Source organism: Triturus cristatus, chromosome 10 (assembly GCF_964204655.1).
Source record: "Triturus cristatus chromosome 10, aTriCri1.1, whole genome shotgun sequence".
NCBI classification, from domain to species: domain Eukaryota; kingdom Metazoa; phylum Chordata; class Amphibia; order Caudata; family Salamandridae; genus Triturus; species Triturus cristatus.
In genome coordinates this window covers 334,223,024-334,249,919 of record NC_140593.1, presented here as the reverse complement: position 1 = coordinate 334,249,919, position 26,896 = coordinate 334,223,024, and the positions used below count along the sequence as shown (strand labels likewise).

The window sequence follows — 26,896 nt, the reverse complement described above, 5'->3', positions numbered from 1 at the left end:
TATCAAGGAGCCTCTGAAACATTGGTCTATATGTATGTGTTTTCTTACTAAATACCAATAAAAGTTTTATATAACAAAAGCGAATTCCAAAATACCTTTCTGCAAATAGGCATCAGAGTGGCTGCATTCAATTAGGCACTAGTTCAATATTCAAAGTTCGTTGGAGATACCATATTAATGAAAATATCCCTGTGAGCAGTTCCTTCATCTGGGAAGAGTTGGTCATATTGTAAATTAAAATAACCTTGGGAAACCTAGTTAATTAATATTTAATAATTATGCTTTGGTTTCAGCAAGGAAAAATAATTTCAGTGCGAAGCCCACTCATTTAAAAATGTTGACATTCTTGTCTTTAAATGCCAATAGCTTCTGCTTAAAATAAATTGATTGTTCTGTGCACGCTGTTGGTCAGTGGCTCAGTAGCAAATCATAAATTATGTCACTTTATCGATTATGGTCCATGTGCTTTTGAGTTTTCTTCTTCACATTCTGGTGTTTGAGTACCAGATCATGGACACCATCTGTTTTCAGTTTCAACCCACATTTTAGTGGGATTTCTGTCTCCTTCAGTTCCCTGAGTAAACACATTGCTTTTATTACTGTACAGATCTATTTATTTATAAAGTTTTATATAGCCCGAACTAGACCATGGAAGGGTATCCAGATGCCTCCAGACAATTACTAGTTTCAAATGATTGGTCTGGTCATGCTCTGGTTCCTGAGCTCTGTCTGACTGACAGTTCTAGCTTCTTGCTCTCTGCTCCAATTTGTCTCTGAAAGGACCCTGGCTGTTGGAATCGTGCTTTATAGGAAGTGAAACGTGATACAGCTGCTGGGCCTTCTGGAAAGTTCAATTTCCATACCAGACGACGGATGAGTCAAATATGCAGTTGAATGCTGTGAAATTTTGGAATTTAAGGATACACAATCTGAACATTAAACTTTATTTATATGTATTTAAAAATGTACCAGAGAAAGAGAGTTCATTTCAGCATGTCAGGCCTTTGAAATATAAATGTTTTGGACAAAGGTCATGTTGTGTTTGTTCATTGGCTACACAAGGCACTATGGGACTGCTAAAACTCACGTTTTCGTTGCTTTCAGTCAATGCGCGTGCTCTGCGGGTTATACATTGTAAAAAAAAGCTCAGAAAGCTAATATCGAAATATATCAATCTATTGTGACATTGTTCTATTTTGAAAACAGTATGAAGATGATGTCTTGGACTCATGTATGTATTTACTGGAGAAAATTGGTTTGAAAGGTAACGCCAGAAAAAATCCAGTGGTCGTGTCCAGAGCAATGTCTGCATTGGTAAGTATGTTAAAATTTGTTTCAATTGTAACTAGAAAAGTGCACTTGTTTTACCTTATGAGATTCACTCTTTAAATAAACTTTGATTGAATGCTGCATTCTCCAACTGCTCAGTGAGGATGAATCCTAGCTACTCAAAAGTGTGCACACGCTCCAGTAGGGAGCCTTCAAGCCCTTGACTGGGTCTGATGGTACGGCAGGGTTTGAGAACCATGTGGTTTGTTTTTGTGACATTGATTTCTACTCCCCTCTTAGTGCAAAATGTATCAAAACTGTCTAGAATCCTTTGCAGCCCCATGGGTGATTTGGATATTAATAAAATATAATCCGCAAACATCAGGGCAGGAACCCTGATGCCTGCGAGACTAGGGGGATCTCCCTCACACCTGTTCAGATGGTCAATCAAATCATTAAAATGAATCGTAAAAAGGGTGAGAGCTAAACGCAACCTTGTCTGACCCCTCTTGTGACAGGGAAGTGGCCTGTCAGTTCGCCTAGCTGACCACACCTCAACTGGGCATAGCTGTGCTCATAAAGTCTTATAATGTTGACCAGCAAACATTTAGGAACACCCATGACGGCCCACACCTGCCAAAGCATGAGCCTTGGGACCAGGTCAAATGCCGAGCGGAGGTCTACAAACACCTCTTGCCTCCCAGAGCCACCGTCTTCCAAAAAGCATTTGGAGGCGGATGGCCTGGTAATCTTTAAAAGAAATCAAATCCAAAATCCTATAAGTTTGACCTTCCCCGTTGGCCTCCAAGATGGTGGCCTATGAAGTAGTCCTTTTCAGTCCTAGTGGAACCACTGTTGCTATGCCACTCCTGGCATAGCTTTAAGACTCAGACACCTGGAGTAAAAAATGCAGGTGGTCAAGCTGCTGGAAACAATAAATTCCCTGGTTGGAGTTGTCCTGTCCTGCACAAAAACAATCAAACTTACATTGCAGGCAACCTTGCACCATGGTGCAAGGGTGTCTGCGTTGGTGCTAGGCAGCACATTGTCCGCCAGTACTGGGAAATGACAGGAATGCGTAGTATGATGTTAAACGTGGCACATTCCTGCCCTTTCCCTATCACGCAGTGCAGCAAGGGGGCTTTCTCCGCTGCGTGATTATTTGATAAATACAGGAGCGGAGGGCATATGCATCCAGAAGCAGCCCGTGCAGGAAAGAGCGGTGGGGCGGGTGTTGGGGAGTCCACAGACGACGATGAAGGAAAATTACATTTAAAAAAAGAAAAGCATTCACCTTGCGCTCGCCGACACACTAATAACTCGCTTGTGAAAGTAGAGGAGCAAGGACAGGTGTGAAACCATGACTTCCCAACAAGACAGTACAATGAAGGCCTTGAGGATATGGATGTTTTTTATCTCTTAAAATGTGGGTAAGCCTCAGTGACTTTATTAGATGTTCTCCATAACACCAGATGAAACTGAAAATAGACTTGTTAGAATGGAGTTGAAAATAGTGATTGAGATAAAGCATGTGTGGCCAAAACCAAGGTAGTCATCTAATTAGGAAAACCTGATCATCACTGATCCAATGTCATTAGCACATGGAAAATATGAGAGTGGGAAGTAGGCTCTAATATCCTGGTGGAAAGTAAGGTAGACAGCTTGGGAAATGACAGGTAATCTGTACACATATCACCTACAGATTTACCCATGGTTTGAGATTTTTCCTGATCCTTGTAGTAACAAGTTTAACCAAACATGAGTGCTGGTGTTCCCTGTCAATGATGTTACTGGGTACCAGGTTTGCAAGTGGAAGATTTCCAAGTCTATTTAACTGACCAGCTAGATGATGAAAAACATTCACGGCCTAGTCCCATGGAGGTATTGTGATGTTGAGTCTAGGTACAGCACAAGTATCACAGTTGTAATAAAGATAGTCCGAGTTGTGATTTTTGACATTTCGGACTTGTTTGAACACAAATAACACTGTAATGTTCTCTGAAAATATGTAAATAGATAAAAGTGAAATGGTCCAAGTAATGTTCACAAACATATACCATTCATAATCCCTCCTTGATTACGAACATAACCCTGTAAAAATGAGGAAAACTTGCAATGATTCACAAATGTTTACTGATGATGGCTATACTACAGATTGTGCACACTGGCAACAAACAAAGAGAAAGGCTTTTTCAATCAAATTACAGAGGAAAAAAACCTGCTAGTAAAATAGGAATATCTCGGTGTCTGAGAAGTGGGGCACCATGTTCCGGGATGACAAGCCAATTTCCAGGATGCGGGTGACGTTATGTTGGTCCCTTAAAATGAGTTTACCATGAAACTTGAGGGCCCTTCAGGCTCTGTTTTAGCATGTCCTCACACAGGGGGCCAAGCTTGAGGATGAAAGGGACACACCACAGTATGGTAAACAGCTGTGATATGCAGTGCAAAGGCCTCAAAGAGCTCAACTGGACCATTCTTCTTGCTCTGAATAGCAAGTAGGCCAACATGGTACAGGGACCGTTCACACAAACAAGGGTCTAATGAAAAATGAAACAATAAATGTTGGTGCTGGGAGAGATTGTACTCGACCGGTAAATTTGCCATTCAGCTCATGTACATTTGTAGCTGTAGCTCTATGGGGAAGCCCAGCTCGGACCTCTAGTGAGGGCAAAAAAAAGGACTTCTAGGTGTTGTTCCTGCATCTTTGGGTTCCTTGGGCCTCTTGGGTGCTTCCACATCTCTAAGTATGTAGCAGTTGTGGGGTAGGCCAGCATAACTTCCACAGGAACTTCAAGCTTGTTTCTAGCCAAGAGAAAATGAGCAGCCATCAGCTCTGTATTGTGGAAAACCCACAACGGCAGGGTGTATAGAGATCTGGCTCATTTAAGGCATTCAGTGGCCTAGAGGTGAGCTGCAGCTTAAAAGTCCAAGTCCTGGCATTTGGCACCTTCTTGACTTCCAACTGGAGTTAGTGTATCTATAAAGTCTGAAAATGCAATCAACCAAGTTGGAGTTTTCCCCCTCACAGGTGTTTCAAGAAACAGCACCATTTGCCCCTTCCCAAAATACCTTGTGGTGGCTATTGCATATGTGCAGCTGGCTATATACAAAATCAGAGGCCTGTGGTAGAAATAATTGTGCATTTCTCTGGAATGGCCCTGAGGAGAAACAACAGAGAAGTAGAAGTGGGCAAGAGGGTTGTCCTTGTTGTCCTCTGTGGGAGAGTCTATCTTCTATCCTCCAACAGTCATGCGTATAAGTAGAAGGATGTTCACAGTCCACTACAGCAAATCCTAAAGTCAAATGGGCCATTATTGAATATGGATCATACATTGAGATGTTCACAATTATTATTGCAAAACCAGAGCACATATTGTTTGCAACCACTTTTTGGAAACTCAAAGGGTCCACTTAGGCCATGTATACAAGGGACCAGTGGAGAAGAATACTTCTCTCTGGCTTCTGCCCACAAGAAGAACATCAATTTACAGGAAATCTAAATTTCTAACATCATCCTATATCACATTAGCGAAGATCATAGTGCATGCTTCATTGGTGTGATGTCACATCCATAAAGAAATACTTTACAGGCTAGACCGTGAGACTGTAAAGAATATTGTAAAAGCAATACAGTTATTCCCCTAAGTTATGTATTTGTGCTTTCAATCATAAGTTATTTTTCACTTAACAATAACAGCATTCATCTGTCTCTCCTAGGTAAATTCCAATGATGATTCAGGCGTTCTTACTGGAAACTGGTCAGGAAAATATCCTGGGGGTGTCTCCCCTCTGAGCTGGACAGGAAGTGCAGCCATTTTGCAGAAATACTATAAAAGCAGGAAGCCTGTTTTATATGGCCAGTGCTGGGTTTTCTCTGGTGTTCTTACAACTGGTGAGCATTCTTCTCCTCAGTATTCATCATGCATTAAAATTCATATGAACTAAGGAATCAAACTTACATTACGCACCGGAAAATAGATAATATGTGTTTGTGGTTCCTGCGATATGTGCTGTTGTGCCACAAATACATATAAAGATTGTTGCAGGCAGGGCCGGCTTAGGTATTGGTGGCGCCCGGTGCGACAACCTTTGTTGGCACCCATCCCACTGCCAATGACCTGCTTCTTCACAGATTCCCTCACTACCACTTTCCAACGGTGCCCCTCGTCTCTCCATAAACCCTCTCTCACATGCATTTTATTTGTTTCATAGCATTACTCAGACCAGTGTAGGTTGTCAGAGCACTTTAGATCACACACACATTATACAGAGACAATGAAACATCCGATTGTAAATCAGTGTATAAAAATGTTACATAAAACAATGAGGATTACAACGTGCATGAGTCATATGTCATCCATGTGGCTAGGCATTATAGTTTAAGAGTGCTTGGTCTGGAAATGCAAAAGCTCAGGATTTAAAAGTAACACACTGGTTGGGGTTGGCTTTACTAATAAGAATACTATTAAAGAATGCATTTATACGCAACAAGTCCTTTTTACAACATTAGGATAATTAGAGACTGGGGAAAATCATAACGTTTTAACCTAAACCCAGACGTTTCCATGCAGCTCTTTTATGCTAGTTGATAGCTCACTGTCTTCTATTCGGGTTGTGATTTATCAACTGCAATTAAGAAAAGGATCACTGTGACAAAAACACAATGAGCTTTCCTTTTTTTAGATCTGCACAGAGCTGTTCTTTACAGCAGGCACGTTAACCCTCTGCGCTACTTTATTTAGATTCAAAACTGCCACTAGCCAAAATTCCAATCTCCTGATCTCTCTCCAGCTGGAACATTAATCATCATCGTTATTGTGACATTTTTATTGTTGCTTGAAAACTGCTGGTCAGTCAAGGAACTCTGCAGAAGTTTTTTATTTTTTAAACCTATAATTTCTAAACACAGTGCCCCCCCCTCAAGGTCAGTGCCAGGTGCGCCTGCACCGTTCGCACTGCCTGTAGTCAGCCCTGATTGCAGGGCCAGTAGGCAACAAGGCGTACAAATTGCATTCCAATAATGTCATAATACTAAAGTTTTATGTTTATTTGTAATGCATCCTTGTCAGTGTGTTAAGAGGTGGCGAAAGGTTAAATGAAATCTATCTATGATATTCCTTCATATTTCAGTGATGCGGTGTTTAGGGATCCCGGCTCGAAGTGTAACAAACTTTGCTTCGGCGCACGACACTGAAGACAATCTTAAAGTTGACATTTATCTAAATGAAAAAGGAGAAAAATTAGACCATTTGACCTCGGACTCTGTTTGGTAAGTGCATTTTAAATAACATATTTTTAAGGTAGACCATAGCCTACAAGGTCACCAAACCATTTAAAGAAGCTCGAGAAAACATTTCTTTTTTTGATTGAATGGCCCAAATACAAACCTCTGGAAAATAGATCTCAAGCCTTTTCGATGGACTTCATCACAAGCTACTAATAGTATTGGTGTTATAATAGTGACTACACCGGAAATGAATACAATTAGCAGCCACCATATGCAAGATTAACAGCAGTCGCCCTCTCGGTTCATCATGTTTGTCAACAGTAATGAAAGACATTGATTGACGCTGTGGAATGCCTCTACATGAGTAACATTTCACAACCACAGCTTCAATGACCCTTGCATCAAGGTAACAATAACAGTACTAAGTATCCCCTATTACACAGGATTCACCACTTAATCAGCTTTAAATACATTTTGGAATTGTAGCAGTTTTTCTCCGAAGATTAGTTTAAGAGTTCTGAAAATACTCCTTCTCATGACCTACTAGCGGGAGTAGCCTGCTCTGGAATCATCCTGTAGTTTATTTTTAACAATGTAACCCCTGTCACTTTTTCCAACTTTACCAGCTCATAGTTCGCAATCACATCACCACCTTTCCCTTGAGTATTCTGTCACACATTTCAGAGGCACAGGATAGATTGTTACTTTATACAGCTAACTCATATCAAATAAAGTAACAAAATAACATGAGCTCTCTACAACATAGGTTATGGAAAAAGCCTATGATGCGTGGATGATTTTGGCCGAATCTACTGTGGGCTCCTCAATACCCAAAATGTGTTCGGTGCTTTCCCTGTAACAAGAAATGCATCATTTCCATGTATAAGGGTACTTGGACACTTGCAACCTTGTTCGATTGTATTTCCTTCATTTTAACTCTGCCTCCACCCACTCTTTGAACCCTTTGCAAGCTAATGTAGTTAACACCCAGGCCCAGCATTCTTGTTCAGTCCTTCTTGATTAAGAGAAAAACATAAACTCCTTACTTTTCCAAAGCAACATCTCTGATGGCCTACAACTGCAAACCACAAAATAAAAGAAACAGTTTGAGCCCAGTAGCTGACACTAGACAAACACTTCTTTTTTTTTCTTTTTCAAATAAGCATAAACTAAAACGCCAGTTAAACATCATAAATGGGGCATATGGGAAACAAGGGAATACTGTCAAAGCCTTGGGAGTCCAGGATCAGTTATACACCTGCTATGGCAGTGTCCTAACCTAGAAACATGCAGGACAGAAATATAAGACACAATTATTGCCATGTTTAGAATAAGCATCCCCAGTATACCTTACTAGGCTTACCAAATAATGAAATCTTCCGACTGTTTCCAACATGAGGGAAAGAGAGTTATGTCCATTGCACCATGTGTAGTTCGGCTAGGTATCTCCACTATTTAGGGTAAGCCAGAAGTTAGACACTCGGGACATAATATATGGACAGTCTTGGCTCTGAAAATGATCGCCCTTTAGTGTGAACAGAAATGAGAGACGTTTGCAAAATTCTTGGCAGGCACCGCTAGACATATTGGTGTTGCCAATGCTTGTTTAGCTATTGAAGAGCGTACAACGGTCCCTCAATAGGACCCCGCCTCTTCTGAAACATGGTATTTGTATCATATCAAGCAATTGTCCTTTAAAACCCATTATTGTTGGTTTTTTTTATCACTTAGCGTTCTTTTGCTTCCTCGCTCTGTGCCTTGGTGTTTTTTTTGGTTGTTTTTTTTATTTCAACATGTTTTATTACAATTTTTAAAAAACATGATCACATTAGGAGTTCTGTAACAGGGTTTGCTTTGCCACATCCACTTGCTTTTTGCCTATGTGCATTCCCTACCAGTCTTAATGATCCAGAGGAAAGGAAAATAGGAAAGGAGCTTGAGAGCTGAGGGGTGAAAGAAGAGATAGAAGACAGGCACACAAGATCACATTGCATATACAATTCATCTGACATTGGATGTGACCATTAGGGCCAGGTTACTTTCTTGCTGAGGTGGAGTTTCACTAGACAAACACTTCTAAACCATTTTTGTGAATATTCATCTATTGAGTTTTATCAAGCAAAATGTACAATGGGTAATTTAAAGAAAATGTGGTGTTGGGGGTCAAATGTTCTCATTACTTGTGCCAATTGTACATAGGAGCTCTTGAAAATTATGTTTAGCTTTCTTGCTTGCAAAGTTAACAGTAGGTAGCAATCGTTTCCGAAATGTGTATCATACCGGACAGTGAAACGTGGTCAAAATAATTTTCCTACCCATTGCGATCTATCTCAGACCATTCTGTACTGTTGCATAAGTTTATGATATGTTATGTTATGGAGGTTTGTAGAGTGCACTGTCACTTGGAGGCAGTGACGGCCCGTGTAGGGCGTTTTACCGGGGCGGTGACGTGGCGCAGAGGAGGGGCAGGGTGGGGGGTTGCAAAATGCGGCATACGGCCGAGTACAGGTAAGTTCCGAAAAAAATTAATAAAACGAATTTCGTTGCGCGCGCTGCATCGCCAAATGCGATGCAGCGCGCGCAACGAAATTCGTTTTATTAAGTTTTTTTCGTAACTTACCTGAAATCGGCCGTTTGCCGCATTTTGCAACCCCCCACCCTGCCCCTCCTCTGCCCCACGTCACCGCCCCGGTAAAACGCCCTACACAGGCCGTCACTGCTTGGAGGGGTGGTTTCTGGACTGAATCAAGGCACAACTAGGGCCTAGTGGGACTTCCCGAAAAGCTAGGTCATCAGGATGTTGCGAAATTCAAGAAGTGTGGGGGAGGCTCTTATGTGTAGCAACAAGTCATTCCACACTTTAGAAGTGATGTTGGAGATGGATCGACCGCCAGATCTGGTTTTCTGTATGCATGGGATTTGTGCACATAGGAGTTCGGAGGAGCAGAGGTGTCAGGAAGGTTTGTGAAAGCAGATGCAATTGTTTAGGTATGCTGGGCCAGTGTTATGTATTGCCTTGAAAGTGTGGGTGATGAGTTTGAATTGTGCTCATTTGTGAATAGGAAGCCAGTAAAGCTACTACAGCTGTGGTGTGATGTGAGTGTGGCTTGGTAGATTGAGAGTGATTCTGACCTCCAAGTTCTAAAAGAGTTTTATATAGAGCGAACTTGACCCGAAAGTATCGGGTATCAGAGCGCTTTACACAAGCACCAGTTGCGTTACGCGAGGACACATTCATTTTTGTTGGGTACGGGGAGATTAAGTGATTTTCCCAGAATCACAGGATGTTGCGCATCCTTGCTGAGACTCGATCCCGGCTCCCCAGATTTGAGGGTGACCGCCCTAGCCATTAGGCCACATCCTCTCCCAATACTCTGCACGTTGAGTTATTTGTTGATCCCGGCACAGAGGTTGTTCCAGTAGTCAAGCTTACTTGTGACCAGGGCGCTTAACCGTTTTCCGGTTGCTGATTGGTAGCCATTTGAAAATCTTCCTCAGCGTCGTCAGGGTATGGAAGCATGAGGATGTGATGGTTTGACTTGGATGGTCATCTTGAGTTTGCTGTTGATGATGATCCCGTGGTTCTTGGCAAGGGTGATGGGGATGATTCTTGGTCATAGCTCTGTTGGCTACCAGGTGGAGTTCCACAGTGATGTGCTCCTTCCAAAGATCACAATTTTGGTCTTGTCGGTGTTCGGCTTTAGAGAGTTCGTCTTAATCCAGTGGGTGAATTCAGTCATGCAGGCACTGAACTTGATCCGGGTACTGGGTGTCTAGTCTGTGAGGGAGAGAAGGAGTTGTGTATCAGTGGCTTAGGAAAGGACGTTAATGTTGTGAGAGCAGGTGATGCTGGCTAGAGTGGTGATGCATGTGTGAAAGAGGGTCAGACTAAGGGAGGACTCTTGCGGAACTTTGCAGATGAGGTTGTGGGCATCCGAGTTGTACGGCGACAGGCTGACTGAGAGGGTCATCCAGTGGGCAAAGAGCAGATCCATCGGAGTGCGTGTCCTTGGAATCCAATGTTATGTAGGCATGAAATGAAGATAGGGTGGGAGACTGTGTCAAATGCCGCAGAGAAGTCCAGGATAATGAGATTCCAAAGTCATGCGGATGTCATCCATGGGGGCGATGAAGGCAGTTTCCATGCTGTGGCTGGGTCTGAAACCAGAATGAATGGTGTCAAGGAGTTGGTGGTCATTGAGGTATTTGGTGAGGTGCCTGTTGATGATTTTCTCTAAGATCTTGGCCGTTAATGGTGGCAGTGTGATTGGTCTGTAGTTGGTGAGTATTGAAGGGTAGACAAAAGTCTCTTCAGCAATGGAAGGAAATTTACATGTTTCCTAGTACCTGGGCAGTGGTGAAGGCGTTCAGAATAGATGTGAGCATGGTGCTGATGGGTTGCAGTCCCCTAGGAGTGGTGGGGGAAGGGATTAGTGGGGCACCTTGGTGGATGGAGTTCAAGATGACAACAGTTTCTTCTGGGGTGATGACAGGTCATGTTGCCAGCACTGATTTGTTTTTCTAAGATGCAAAGGCATTTGGTGAGGTCTGTCAGGTTCGGTAGCTGGTTAAAGTTGCTGCAAGTGACAGTGCATTTGCTGCTGAAGAATTGAGAAGGATTGTGGCAGAGGTCCGGAAAGAGGATGATCGAGATGGAGGCGGGCAATGGGGAGGTGAAATCTTTCACAATGGCGGAGATTTCTTTGCTTCTATTGGTGGTGGTATCAATGCAGTCTGCCAGAGCAACGTGTTTGGGGGTGAGAATCGTTTGTTGGTAATGTCTTTAGACCGATTTGAATGTGCTCCTGTCTGCATTGGCCTGGCTCATTCTCCATTTGTGCTCCAGTTGTTTGCAGTGCCGTTTCATCAGTCTGAGTTACTCCATGTACCAACTGGTGTGGGGTCTGGATCTTGTTGTATTGCTGTGCTTGAGGGTGGCCACGGGGTCGGCACAAGAGTTGATCCAATTGTTGAAATTCTTGATGGCTTTGAGGATGCTGTTGCTGTGTATGGGTTTGTGAGTGTTGAGAGTGGTGGTCCAGTCCTTGTCAGTTATGCTATTGCAGTTTTGGCTAGCTGGTCTGGCAGTGGTGCATGTGTATTGGACCAGGGCAGGGATGCTGAATTTGACCAGGACATGGTGTTTCCTGGGGACTGGTGTGGGCTTGTCGAATCAGATGTTGTTGAAGTTTGTGAAAAGAGGGTCCAGGAGGTGTCTGGTGACTTGTGTAGGACCCTTCACTCAGGTTCTGGATTAGCCTCAAACAATGATGGTAAATATCTCTCCTTTTTTTAAAATTGTCTTTCATCTGTGGCGAATATCCAATACCCAACACCCGAAGGTGAATAGAGCGTGGGATTTTCGTTTGGTAATACAGTTTCGGGTATTGGATTGAGGGAAGGATAACTTTCCCCCTGAAACATTTTTCAGTGATTGTGCTATTTATTGACGATGCTAAAATAATCAAAATGTATAAAATAAATTTGTCACAGATGATGGACAATTTTTAAAAGGGGAGAGATATTTACCATCATATAAATACAAGCCCTGACGAAGTTCAACACGGTTTGAACGAAACGCGTTGGCTGGAATGTTTTTTATTGTTTGGATCACACAATTTTGAATAAAGCTGAAACTTTCCAAATGAACTGGCTAAATCTTTGTTCAATTTGCTTTCGGGTGCACCATTCCATCTTTCTTGAGGGGATTCGGTGCTTTGTAGCTTTTCTCTAAAAGCCTGAAAATGACTAAGGGTCTTATTTAATCTTTGGCAGATGCAACAAATGCAGGGCATCCACATAAAAGGGGTGGCTATCCTGTCCACCCTATTTAGAATGCATAGGTATTCTAAATATGCCAGACAGGACATCTTCCACTTTATAACAGATGGTCTGCATCTGCCAAACATTAAATAAGGCTTAAGTCCTAATATATTTTGTTTGTTTGAACGTCATTCCTAGTCTCTCCTACAAACCCTATATCACCAGGGCAGACTTCCAGGCAACATGTCCCTCTCCAACCATGGCTCCAGTGCATTCACCACATAACTGATAAGCTGAATTGTCTCCTTTTACCTTAATTCGAATGGTGATTGCAGCAGAAAACCCACTGTGACTATTACCGCTGTGCTCTTAACTCGGCCATCCTGGGGTTGATCCAATCATTAACCCTGAGAATGTGTAAGAACCAGCGACTCCATCATATAAGCATGAGCAAAGCACATACGTCCTAAGGCGGGCCTGTCGAATTGTTCTCGTGGGACACTTTGCCTGTTTCATTATGATACTAAGGAGTTGATGTAAATTGAAAATGGTTCTGGATTAATTTATCATAAGGCCCCACTATGCTTGACTGTTCTAGACTGCAACAAGGACGTTGTGGGAAAGGAGAAGCCCACAAGGACCAAAGTGCTCAGGGGCACTCTACTGGAGGTTGGGGACTGGTGCCTGGCACTTTTAAGCGTGTTGTTCTTCTCACTGCATGGGATGCCACAAGGATGTTGTGGGGAAGGAAAGGGCCACAAGGACCAGAGTGCTCAGGGACACTCTACTGGATGCTGGGGGCTAGTCCCTGGTACTTTTAAGTGCATTGTTCTTCCCACAGTGAGGAACGCACCCGAGTAAAGAGTGGGTCCATTTGCATCCATCAGAGCCTTGGCTGGGCCTCTCTTTCTGCATTTGTCAGCCATCACTTGCCTCATTCTGGGTAAGCATAAAGCTATGTGTTCTGCTTGTGATACTAACAGAGGCACAACTATCAAAACTTTTCTGTATTATTCAGTTGGAGTTATCAACAAAGAAATTGAGCTTACTGAGCAGCACTTTTCCCTTGAAAGGTCTTCTGGAACCTCCTTCTCTGAGCCTGCTCTTCCAGCACCCTACCGTACCTCTCCCCTTGCCTCTATGATCACTGTTTCTGACAAGCACGTTGCCCTATTGGGTCCTTCCTCCCCTATTGAGCCTGCGAGCAAACAGAGAAGCTTGCTCCCCGCCCTCTTACTAACTAAAGTCAACAAGTGTGGTGACCGCTTACAGGGGTCACCATACTTCTGATATTGAGGTGCCACTCTGCTTGGATGATTTCTTTATCAATGTTTCAAATTTATTGAGAGACCTCCTTAATCCTTTACTTGGAATGTATTAATCGCAGACTTAGCGTTCTTGTACTTGCTAAAGGGAATATTTGCACTCTTGCTCCCACTTCTCTTCCCATTTCTGGCAATGCTAGTTGCCACCACCCCAGGGCTAATCCATCTTGTACTCCTACCTCTGTACCTGTTTCCAATTAATCTCTTTTGCAACCAGGGCAATTTATTCCCCGCCCCCGACACCCCCGGGGCACTTGCTGTGGCGTTAATTGCCCTCAAAGCGGTCTCAGAGAGGTCTTGGGTAAGAACACTGAACATAGTAGGACACCTAAAGATGGTGGCGTTATTAATGCATCACTCTGGCAATTCGGGGCTCTGAACCTGCCTCCCTCAGCCTGCCCCGATTTTAGCAAATGTCCCTGTTCTGGTAGAGAATGCTACCGAGCATTTTAACAACTAAGAAACAAGGTTTCACATTAGTTGACAAAGCACAAGGGCTATGACTCACACAACTTTAATCCGATTATTTCAAGTTGGCATGTCTCCAAAAATGTTTGAAGGAGGTCGTGTTGTGAATAATTTCTAGAACCTGTTCATTTACATAATCTGTTGTTTAGCAAATCATCTATCAACATTACTAGTCAAATCGTGCCTTTTTTTCTTAGTTATTTTGTTATAAGCCACCCCCTTTGCTTAATTTGTCATCTGGGACGTCTAGCAATTCTAGGCCTATACTCCCTCCTCACTCTCACTTTGCCTCTAATCCAGATATTACCCTAGTCAATGCATACGAGGCTCAGCAAAGTTTATCCATTTTAGATTGACTGGAGCCTGTGATTTCCCCAGTTTTGTGAAGTGTTTCTCGCCCTGTCCACAGTATTTCTCATCACCTGCTCATGACTCAGTATCTATTCCAGTAGACTCTACTTTAGTTAATTTAATCATTTGGAACATTGCTGCCATCCATACCAAATTGTGGTGGTCGGATTGGGTTTCCCTAATTGAGAAGTAAAATGTGGTTCTTTTACAGGAAACCTGGCCCCTTACTCCAGTATACAAACATGGTTACAATTGCTTTCCTACGCCTGCTATTCCCTCCAGTTCAGGTAGAGCAGAGGGTTCGGAGGGGTCTGACAGCCTGATTAAAGCTTTCTTTGGAGGCGTAGTACGTCAGCAATCCCCATTAATAGTAAGGGGTTCAAGCCGTTGCAATTGAGGGGTGAGGTGCCTACTGTTTGTATATATTACATTTTTACAAAATTGATCGTTCTGCCTCCCATAATTTTATGTTTGACCAGGTTTTCACATTTATTTATTGATCTCATACCTCGATATACCGAATCAGTTTTCCTTATTTGTGGTGATTTCAGGGCTGTACTAACTGCTAATACTTTTGAAATTAGTTCTCTTGGCCATACCGTATCTAAGACTGTCGCTGACTGTCGTCCAGATTTTGGAGGGACTACTTAAGCACTTTTGTTCTAGGGTGGGATTTATTAAATGTGTATGAGATGGTCCTTGAGCAAGATAACAATATCCCTACTTTTTTGGGTGAGAGGGCTCCTCTATTATTGACTATATTTTTATGTCTTGGAACTTCTTATGTCATTTTTTATTTTGTGATGTCGCAGACACTAATATTTAAGACCATAACCCATTATCCTTGACCTTTATATCTTTCAGCAGTAGCTCTTGTTCTACAGATGCTTATTCTTTACATCCCATTACTCAACATGATGATTTAAAGTTATCCTGGAAGCTTGTTTCTGTAGAATCGGTCATGAAACTATTGTGAAATCTAATTTCTCTTGTATTATGATCTGCCTATCAGATAGAGATTGTTCCTTGAAAATCTTGAGGACCTTCATTGATTTGTGTGTTGGTGTTAGAAATATGTTAAACTTAAACCTAACAACAAACCATCACACACCCAGACCGGCTGGTTTACTTTTTCTTATTTTGTGTGCCAACGGGTATCTGAGGCAGGTGCTGGCATAGAATCCATCTATTCTGAGGTGGTAAAATTGCATCGTTATTTTTATAAATCCTCTTCAAAACGTAGGAAAAAAGAAGTAAAGACATTTAATTGAGATTGTATGTTGAGTCTTCTAAGCTACGGAACTCTAACATTCTTTGGCAAACAGTTAGCTCTATCAAAGCTTGCAATGGGGTTCTCTCTCACCTAAGTGTTGAAAATAGCACAGAGAAGTGAGTTAGCCACTTTAAATCTATTTATGATCTTTCTGAGGCAGAAGGCTTTGTTTATAAAGACCTCCAGGATCCCGCAACAAATTATATAGTAATTTTTCATTGGGATGAAGTTTACCCAGCCACTTGTCTAAATTCCTCTGGTAAAGCACCCGGGCTGGAATGGGTACCTTTAGATCTTTATAAGAACAATCCGGACCTTTGGGGCCCACTTCTCACAAATGTTTTTAACAGCTGCTCCATGTCTAAGCCGCCGCGCTCCTTGTCTGCTTCTAGAATCGTCCCAATTTTTAATAAGGGTAAAAGGCTGGGCCCCCTTTGTTATAGACCCATCTCTCCAATTGATTACTCAGTATAAAATTTAGGCAGAGTTATTTTTAATAAAATTCTAGGCTGGTTCTAACAATATTTTAGGTCTGTGCCAATACATTTTTAAAGAGAATCTAGCAATGTCTCAATCTTAATTTTTTGATTGGTAAATTTACTATTGCTCGTCGCTGTCCTATTTATACAGCTGTTATGGATTTTTCAAGCTTGTTCAATAGTGTAATCCTGTCCAAGCACTGGAATATTTTATTAGATTTGGGCATTGATACACCTTTGGTTAGCTTTCTCGCTGTTCTGCTTTCACATCTCTCAGTGCAGGTGAGATTTGGCCCAAATTGTAAGTTAACTGACTCCTTTCCCATTAAAAGGGGGTTTATTGAAACCTATGTATGTGTTGCTTAATGCGGATGGCGCAGTAATGTTGGCTCAAACTCTCAAGCCCTGGGAAATCTAGTGAATAATTGTATCCAGTTCATGTCTAATTTTAACCAATGTACTAATTATCACAAACCCCAGTTAATGGCCCGTGGACCTCGTATTTTAAACTTATGTGCATTACACTTAGGTAAAAACAAGCAGCAGCCTGTCTCAGATGTTACCTACCTCAGGGCTGTTTTCTCCTCCTCTTTGTCATGGAGTCTAAATATTTCAGCAATCTTTCAAGCAATTGGTCGCCTTTTAACCTTGCTACAGCCCTAGGTGGAAAGCCAATTATTCATCTGCGTGAAATGTTTATTCGCCATTGTTTTCCTCTAGCTATATACTGGAAGGATTTATAGGCGCTAACAAATTTGATGCTACTTAAAGCGGAGGAAAATAATTTTATAAGAAGGCTTCTCTCATTGCCACAATGCACCCATAGCTCTATATGTTATGAGGAATTGATTGTCACTTATATTGAGGATTCAATCAAACTTGAAGCCACTGAAACTTTGGGTCTCTCTCTGCTCTAATCCAAAAGCAGTTTTAAATCAAATAATTATCATGGATTACTTGTCCTGTGAGAGCAGTATGATGTTCGGCTGGCTTTTGTCCATAACTATTTTACTAAACTAGGGAGCATATTTACAAGGGGATATCGCCACCAGAATGTCACTTTTAGTGATGTGGTGGTATCCCCTCCTCCGTATTTACAAAGCAGCGTTAAGCTGCTTAATGTGGCTTAATGCGCCCTGTAAATAAGGCCCCTTTTCTTGCTTCACTTAGTATGAAAGGGGCAAGCAATGGGTTTTGCAGTGGGTGTTCCACCGTAACAGCCATTGCTTTTTGATGCTGTCCCATATTTACCAGACTGGGGCAGCACCAAAAACTAAGACCAGGGAGTCCCTGGTCTTAGACTGGTGATACGAGGAGAAATTATTAATTCCTCCCAATTTTTTGCTCTTTCCATGTGTGCTGCATTCTGCGCAGGTGGGTGTCCCTTAGTGCATATAAACAATCGCCCCTGCAGCACAGGCACCCTTGCAACATGGCACCAGCGCTGAAAGGATTACGTTATTAGTGAAATTCTAATGATGCGCAAGTTACGTATAAGAGAGTAATTGTGAAGCATCTCATAATGCAATGAATAAGCACTGATTACACAGAAAGTGTAGAAGGACACACTGCCCGTATAGTAACCGGATATGTAAATCACGGGACAATTGCAAAACCTAATCCGATCGTGTTGCCTCCCAACCAATTGAATGTACTGGAACCATAACACTAGGTATCTGTATCTTAATTTGTTCAACAAAGATGAACTCTACCGCATTACAATGAAGGCATTATAAAAAGTAAAATTCAGGCACACATTGCCTGTTAGAGGGTTGAGTCACAGACAATTATGTGTACTCGCAACAAAATAATAATAATAATACACATATACGTCTTACATTGTATTTCAGTTCTCGTGCTACTGGTGCAAAATTAAAAAGAATGGCTCATAGTGAATTCTGCTAAGCGGTATTTAGGAAGAGGCAGTACAGGGGTACACATACCTGTAGGAACAGAAAATTAAATAGCAAATAACATGAGGATAATACAGATGTAAAATACCAAAGCAAACATTGTGTGTATCAAAAAAGTTCATATATAGGTTCATACAATACATATTGGGCATACAGCGATGCACATAAGCATAGTGATCTTATGTGGCACAGCAGCCAGGGTGCCTGTAGGCAGACACTAATAACTAGAACATGATTATTGGGTTAATGTGGTGACGAATCCTCCCCACTCTTCCGCCGAATTTAACCCCTCATTTATAGAATTGATTCTGTCAATCCAGCGACATTCCAGTCGCTGTAAAATATGTGCAATGTCTACACCCCTTTTAGGGACAATAGCAATGTCAATCACTTGCCATTTGATATCTTCTGCTGTGTGATTTTTCTCATTGTAACGTCAAGCCAGAGGGGCATTGGGAACAGATCTACGTATCCGGCTACGATGCTGACTAATTCGTGCCTTTATTGGTTGTTGGGTTTGGCCCACATAAGGAAGGCCGCAGGGGCATCATATACAATATACAACATTTTGCGTGTTGCAGTTAGAGAAGAATTGCAGCGTGTGTTTGACATTCCCATGTTCTAACGTATTGGTGTTAAATGTGAGATTGCAAGAGACACAGTTTCCACATTTGTGGTGTCCTTTAATCTCAGGTAGACCTCAAGTAGATTGTATTGTGTTAGTTCTCTGCGTGGCATTCTCCATGGACGATTTGACCAGGTGGTCCTTAATGTTTTTGCCCCGTTTGAAAGCAAACATGGGGGTGTCGAGATCTGGATCTATGCTTTTGATTATGTCCCAGTTTTTTGCTATCAAGTTACAAACTTGGTTTGTGTGTGTGCCAAAAGTGGTGACACAGATAAGTCTATCTAGTGAGGGTTTCACTTTGATTTTACGGAGTTCCTCTCTGGGGCAGAACCACGCTCGTTTTAATGACTTCCTCACCAGTCAGTTAGGATAGTCTCTGGTCACCAATTTGGCTTTGAGTATACCTGCCTCATGCATGTAATCCTCTTTGTATGTACAATTTTTACGCAGGCGTAGAAATTGGCCAAATGGGAGCCCATCCTGTAGGGCACGGGGATGGTGGCTTTTATATGAAAGGAGGGTATTCCTTTCAGTGAGTTTCCTGTGTAAAGAGGTGCAGAGAGAACCATCTGAATGTTGGATGTTAAGATCCAAGAATGATATGCATGACTTATGGACTGTGGACATAAAGGTCAGATGGGTCTGAATGTTATTGAGATATAGTACAAAGTTGTTGAAATCCAATTCAGTACCAGACCAGATGAGGAAGATGTAATCTATGTACCGCTTTCAACATTTTATGTTGGGGCGGTACATATTGGTGTTACCTAAGACAAATTTCTGCTCGACGTAGTCCATATAAATGTTAGCCAGATTCGGCGCAAAAACAGACCCCATGATGGTCATCATTGGGGCCATCCCAGACAGCTACTGTCTGGGGTATGCTGCAACTTGCGGAACTACTTAGGAGCACTTTTTGTAAAAAAATGTGTAGTGCAGTGTTTGGGGGAGTGGTAATGGTGATACTAAAAATACCTAGGTAGTGAGCGATTAATTTATTCCTGCTCCTAGTTGGTATGGATAAAAAGGGGTTAATAGTAGGAAGGAAGTGTAACTTTTATGTGTATACTATCCCTAGTATTTGGTCAACATGTTTCGAGGTGTCCCCTAAACCTCTTCTTCAGGACCACATGGGGACCAGCCCCATGTGAACCACTCCGTGAGAAAAACAATTCTATACTAAAGAAATAATATAATGAAGAACAGATGCACACCTAATGTGTGAGCACCAAAATTAAATACATACGGTTGAAATCAAACTCATAGTATCTGTTCAAGGAGATAAAGTGACAAGAGATTAGTACATATTGCCTGCCCACCTCTCACGTGGGCAGGTCCAAACCATATGCAGTGCTTAAATCAATGCGTTCTTCTATAGTTTGTGTCGGTGCCCTTAGTAGTAAAAAATATTTAATTAGTGCTTGTATCCAATGTGACACCTTCTTTAGTATAGGATTGTTTTTCTTACGGGGTGGTATGCATGGGGCTGGTCCCCATGTGGTCCTGAAGAAGAGGTTTAGGGGACACCTCGAAACATGTCGACCAAATACTAGGGATAGTATACACATAACAGTTACACTTACTCTCTACTATTAACCCCCTTTTTATCCATACCAACTAGGAGCAGGAATAAATTAATCGCTCACTAGCTAGGTATTTTTAGCATCACCATCACCACTCCCCCCCCAACACTGCACTACACATTTTTTCACAAAAAGTGCTCCTACGTAGTTCCGCAAGTTGCAGCAGCTGTCTGGGATGGCCCCAATGATGAAGCCTGTCACCTAGGGGCAAGCCTTGGTGAGTGAGGGGACTCAAGAAGAGAATTTTTCTCTTCTTAAAGTCGGGGTGTTGTTTCGCACATTTATCGGAAGCCCCTCCCTTTGGTTAGGTTCTCAGATCTGTCATTTACAGGTTCGTTAATAACTCTTTATTTGAAAGCCATAGTCGGGACCACTGAAAATTCATATTTACCAAGCTAGGGGCAGGCTGTATGTATTTGAAAGCTGTGTGGGACTAAGCTCCTGTAGGGCATATATTAAAGATCTGGAAGGCACTTTATCTTTGTATTATGTGCATTTTGCGCTGTCTTGTCATTCCTAAAAATACCTAGGATCTGCACGTTTGTAGGTAACATAAACTAAGGCATTGGTGTTTAGAATGATTCCAGACCAGTGCTTAATTTGGGCCGGAGCATTCCGGTGCTGAGAACTGGCACTTAATTGGTTTCCGCTGCTCGGCACCGGCACCTAATTGTCAAGACCACACTTAGGGCAGTCTTCCTCAGGGTGGCGCTGCTCATGTAATTTAGAGATGAGCAGTATAACAGTTGTTTACAGAGCCGGACTGGGAACCAAAACTGGCACTGGCAAAGAGCTCGGCCGGCCCCCCTGGGAGCCGCCGAGCTGTTTGCTATGGCCGGTTTCGGTCGATTTTGTTACAGGGGCCGAATTTGCAGCTATGCTGCAAAATCTGCCCTGTAACAGAAACGGCCCCCAGGGGCCCAAAATCGGCCCCACCATGCGGCCCACCGGGGGAATGACCGGTGCCCGCTACGGCCAGTCCGGCCCTGGTTGTTTAGGAAAACAATATACATTAAAAATTACTAATACCTGCCTCCCCAGCCATTCCTTTATCTTTGGGGACCTAGAATGATATGAACTGTTGCATTCACATGCGAGAGAGATGATCAGTAGTTGTTTTGGCAGAGATGGCAGGGGCGATGCGTGGTGCAACCTGCAGTGGCCTCCTGGTCAGAGCCCTGGAACTTCATATTTTACAAATTAAGCACTGTTCCAGACACCCCCAAAGGATATGCCACCCTATAGACCAGTTAGCTCACAGTGCCACCATAAGCCCCCGAACCTTACCAAGGAGTGAAAAGTTTGTGGCAACCATTGACTATGACAACCCTTGACCTTTCAGGAATCGTGGAAACAGAACAGTACTTTTCCCTCAGTCAATCGTGCTCAATTAGTCTCAGAGAGATACATAGAATAAACCTTAGGGACGCTTTCAATAAGTATTTATTGAACCAGCGTCATTCTAGTGTAAAACATGTTTGCTGTAACAATCATTAGACAGAAGCTAATGTAAACGATTACTAGCACCAACAGAGTAAATTGAAGGTAGAATTCTACCATGGTGCTAAAACAGTGAATATATGCATGCATATAAACATGACAGTGATCAAGCGTACTCCTACGATGCAGAACCTACCTAAGTGTACTTAGCATGTATGTGGGTGTAAAGCCAAGAATCCCCTAAGAAAGAGGCTACCCCATTACCTGATGGGAGAGAATGAAGGACCCCATCTTGGTCACGAGTTGGACACCCCGCAAGTGATATCAGACCACTGCATATTGAAACTTCAGCGTGCAGGGAACCCAGTGTCTTGTGTCAGCATGGAAGCGTCTCCTCTGTCTTTCTAGTGATGGTATGGTTCTTTAATACCATAAAGATAGCCTCGGGGTTCCTACCGCAATCGATATGTTGTGAGTATGATTATGTAAATGAGCCTAAATCAATACTTGCAATTATGCAAAGTAGTTCTGTCGCCCTAGGATGAAGATGACCATGACTTTTATACAGAGTATGTTAATCCTGTTATGTATGTCATGTGCAGGGGACTTTTCTAAAAACCCTCGTGCATAATAACCGAGGCTAGTTTCAAAGAAACCAATCGACATTTATTCAGCACATAACTGTGTAAAAGGTAAGTGCTAGAACCGTAATGCAGAGCAAGGTATGACAAATGTAGGTGAAATGTCATTTTTCTATTTAGGCCTAGTTTGGGGTACATAACATCGCACTTCTAGTGCATTTGCCTTCTTAATGTAAAGAACAAGCACAACTCAATATGTTCTCGTTAACTTCAGCCACAGTGCTTTGGATGGGTGATGTTGCTAAGTGTCAAGCATTGTCTCAGCACCTATGTTCCAAGTTTTATTTTGACGTGGAAGGATGACAAGCAAATGTTGAATGTTGTGATACTGCAGCTGTATCATTAATCTGTTTTAAATCAGTGTTAAGCTTAGAATGGTTTCAAGCTTCTGTTCATGAAAGAGAGAGCAGTGATTGCCTGTTCTTGTTTCTGAGCTGTACTCATATACTAACCTGTAGATTTTCCAAGTTAATGTATGTGATGTAGGCAGCAGAGTTACAGCCAAATTGATGCATGGACCCTTTCTGAGGGTGCACAGGGGCACTAAATGTGTTCATGATGTATCCACTGATAATTCTGTAAGAGGACACATGGTTTTTATAGGCATGTGTTTCAAACCCTCATGATGAGCTGTGTTGCCTGCAGTGCTTTATGAGAGGACATAGATTTGGGAGGCATTTATATGCGTAGTGATATTTCTTGCCACAATCCCCATGCCTGAGCTTTCAGAAAGCAAAGTTCTGAGATGCTGTCAGTGAATTAAGATGATATAATGCTGGTGCCACTTACCCTGGACTGAGATTCCACTCAGAGTTCAACTGCGAACCAGCTGGCCACCACAGATCAATATGTAGTGAACAGTGAGGCGTTTCCCTTTTTCTACTGCACATGAAGTATTTCATGCTGCATTCTGTCGTTGCTTAAAATTGGTTTTATCTGAAAACCACAAAGCAGAAAATCAGCAAAGGGAGCACAAAATCAATTGTTGTTACTTTAGTGCTATTGCAACTGACTAGACTTTTTAATATGCCTATTACATTTAAAAAGACGAAATCTTCCTTTGACAACAGTGTGTCACTCGTTTTAGGAATTTTCATGTGTGGAATGATGTGTGGATGAAAAGACCAGACTTGCCCAAAGGGTTTGATGGCTGGCAAGCAATTGATTCCACTCCTCAGGAGCCAAGTCAAGGTAAGTCAGCCATTTGAAAGGACTCAAAATTAGTTGTGAAGAATTATGAACCTCTTGAAAAAGTATCTGCATTGTAATTGCCCAATGTCTGCTCTCTAACTGGCTGCCCAGACCATTAATGGCATTTATCTTTCTTATCATTCTGTATGAAACATAGGGCCGAATTTATCAACACTTTGCATTGGTTTTGCATTACTAAAGTGATGCAAACCGACACAAAGTGTTGTGTTATGGAATTTCTTTCCAGTGCAAAACACCTTTTGCATTAGAAAATAGCCCTAAAGTAACCCAAAGTAGCCATATAGGCTACTTTGTGCTCCTTTGCGCGAAAAGAACACACTTTCTGTGATACATGGATCTTCCCATGTATCCACCCATGGGCTTTGAAGCAAATCCCTATGTTCTAATTTGCACCAAAACTGTATGCATCCTCGAGGCAGGCGTAACATCAGAGAAATGTTTTCTTTTCTCAAAACCTTTTAACTTCATGTGTGCTGTACTGTACAGCACACATATAGAGTTATAGAAGTGCCTAACTTTATCAATGTGAGGTGCTGGGACTAGACCTGACTCTGGAGGCTAAGAGGTGTTGGTTCAATGTGTGGGGATCGATGGATCTGAGTAGCAAGGATAAAACATAGGCAACCCTGGGTCACATGGTGGTCAAGCACAACCTTGCTAGACTGTGGGGGGCAAGGGAAACCCCAGGCCTAAATTTATGGAAACAGGACATGGACTGGTACATGTTCTGTGAAAAAACAGTGTATGTTTCCAGGGGATGTCGAAAAAGTGGTCTCAAATATGGAATAAGTGGAATGCATACCGTGGAGATTTCTGTGCTCCCCCTCTTCTACCCCCCCCTTCCCCTCCTCGATGAAGCTGTGCATAATGAACATTGTGAAAGGTGAACTTACATAATTGTAACTAACGTGTAATCACCCACATTTGTATATGCAACAGTTTGTACGATACAAGTGCCCAAGCACTGTGTATGTAAATCTGACATGCTGTTTCTAATAAAATGATTTTATTTTTAAATTTTATCAAAGCATAGTATTTTGTACTGGAATGGTTTACTTCTAGTAAAAGCCTACACTTGACATCTGCGGTCCATAAAATATAATAATTAGATTTTCTGTTCGGCATTAAAGATTTGGAATACACTTCCTAATGGTGTGGAGCATGCAGTGTCCAGCTGGACACTAATTAAGTAAAGCAATGTGATTAAAGGAGCTTTGGAAATGAAGGTATGATAGTTTGCCTCCTTTGTCCTTGGACAGCACAATTGACATCAGTTGTGCACACTTCGGAGAGCCCGGATACATAGGGCCAGAGCTAGGCATGGGCAGTGACGGAAGCTGCCTATGGCCCCACGCTTGCCTTACCAACATGTCTCACAGGCCACAGCACGGCTCTTCAGATTTATCACTGCCCACTCTGCTTGCCCCTCTTCTACCTCTTCCCCATCTAAATGCTTTTTGAGAGCAAAATGTGTCTCAACCTTGCACTTCACATTTCTAAGGATAAGGGGGTTATTACTGCAGAGTGGAGGAGGTGCTGAGTTAGCTCAGAAGGCCAGGGGTGGCACGTTTTTGTGAGGCTCTCTGCAAGACCCAGGAGAGGGCCCCTCCCCTGAGCCTCACACCCATGGTCCAGCTATGTGAGGTCCATGGGAGCAGGCATACCTCCCCTTGGTTTCACAGTGCTACACCATGGCTGAGAGACCCAGAAGAGTGGGTGCCTCCCCTGTGCACTTCAGCCATGGTATAGTGCTGCAACACCCAGGAGAGGGGGGCACTGCAGCAGAGGGACACATATCTCAAAGCAGAGAGGTGCAGCTTTAAGCGTCACATAAAAAGGCTTAGACATTGATCTCCTGGCTTCACTGCAAACACAACTCTCCAAGACTTTTGCAATGCTTTTCTGGCTCTCCTGCTGTGCTTACACAAGGCTGTTATCACTGAGTTTCCATTCATCTCGTGGCCCTCACAGCCATGATCCAGTGCTGCTCCCGGAGAGGGGTAAATGTACTAACAGTTAGTATTAGAACTTTTAAAGGCTGTAGATGTGGTTTATAGGAGTCTTGCAGCCGTGACTTAGGGCACTTCCCAGTGAAGCGTCTTAGACTACATCTTATTGCATTCTAGAAGTATCACATTTCACATGCTAATTGTAGGATGAAAAACATCCCAGAATGCTTTTCACTATGAGAGAAAACACCAAATAATAATGCTTTGTTTATACAGCCCTCAGCTGTCCTTTTCCCAGAGCTGGCCTCTGCTTTATAATCTTTCAAATAAAAAAACTAAATGCAACAGAACTCAGATTTATCGCACTAGATCCCATTGCATCATTTTACAGTGACTTTAGTGATGCCTTCAATATATATTGTGCTATTAAGTCAAGCTATTTTCAACTGTTCTCTTTGCTTTCAATTCTATCTTTCTCAAAACTATTCTATGCCAGACACCTTTTCTTACACTGAGTATCTAGGAATTAGGAAAGCTCAAGATTTTAATCCTCACTGGCTCCCCTTAAGGACATCCTGGACGCTGCAGTATGCCCCACTGAAGCCTGATGAAACAAGACCATATCACCCCACTCTGATGGTGTTACACAGGCTTCCCTTGCTGCTCACCATCTCCGGTGGGTCTTTGCAAACTCACAGGCAGGACTCCATCGGGAGGAAGACCTAGAAGTGCAAGAAGAAAAAAAACAAGTAAAAAGGCACTGTCCATCTATACCAAGGACCTAGAATGATATCTCTGTATCGCTCTGGACAGCCCCATTCCAGCTCCAATTTAGATAAAACTGAATAGTCTCCTCTTTAATGAACACTACACTATAACGCACACAAACCAGCTACCCCTCCTAGTGCATGTTGACTGTTTGCCTTTGACCCTGCACAGCTGTTCTTTCTGCCTTTCTGTAAAGTGTGCACTATTTAAATACCATATATACAAAGAATAAGTACTAATCTGGAAAAAAATCAGTGAGACAATTCAGGAAAAGTCTCAAAAACCTCCTCTTAGCAATCTGCCTACCATCCTAGACGGTCTCCCTGCCCTAGACACTTTACCACACTGAGTTGGTGTGTGTTGTGTGTTTGTTCACATTTATTGTCAAGAGTACTCATCGTAAACGTATGGGCTTGTTTCTCTGTTCTGACATTTTGACTGCGCCTCTTGTTGCTATGAACAGTGAACCGCTATCCTCTATGACCAGGTCATGCTTTATAAATACCCCATTGAAATAAAATAGTAAATACATTGTTTGAGCATGGCAGGATTCCTTTGAGGGCAATCGAAATAGTCACATTTCACTATATCTAATTTTAAACTA

The 26,896-nt window shown here is 42.4% G+C and overlaps 1 protein-coding gene across 1 annotated transcript in view; it reads left to right on the top strand.

The window, feature by feature from the left end:
• TGM4 (transglutaminase 4) overlaps positions 1-26,896 on the top strand; it is a 185,259-nt gene that overhangs the window by 85,314 nt on the left and 73,049 nt on the right. Inside the window, exons 6-9 of the mRNA XM_085631544.1 lie at positions 1,207-1,314; positions 4,990-5,164; positions 6,403-6,541; positions 23,451-23,554. Of these exons, the coding sequence (XP_085487670.1) occupies positions 1,207-1,314; positions 4,990-5,164; positions 6,403-6,541; positions 23,451-23,554 (526 nt within the window). The remainder of the gene's footprint in view (positions 1-1,206; positions 1,315-4,989; positions 5,165-6,402; positions 6,542-23,450; positions 23,555-26,896) is intronic.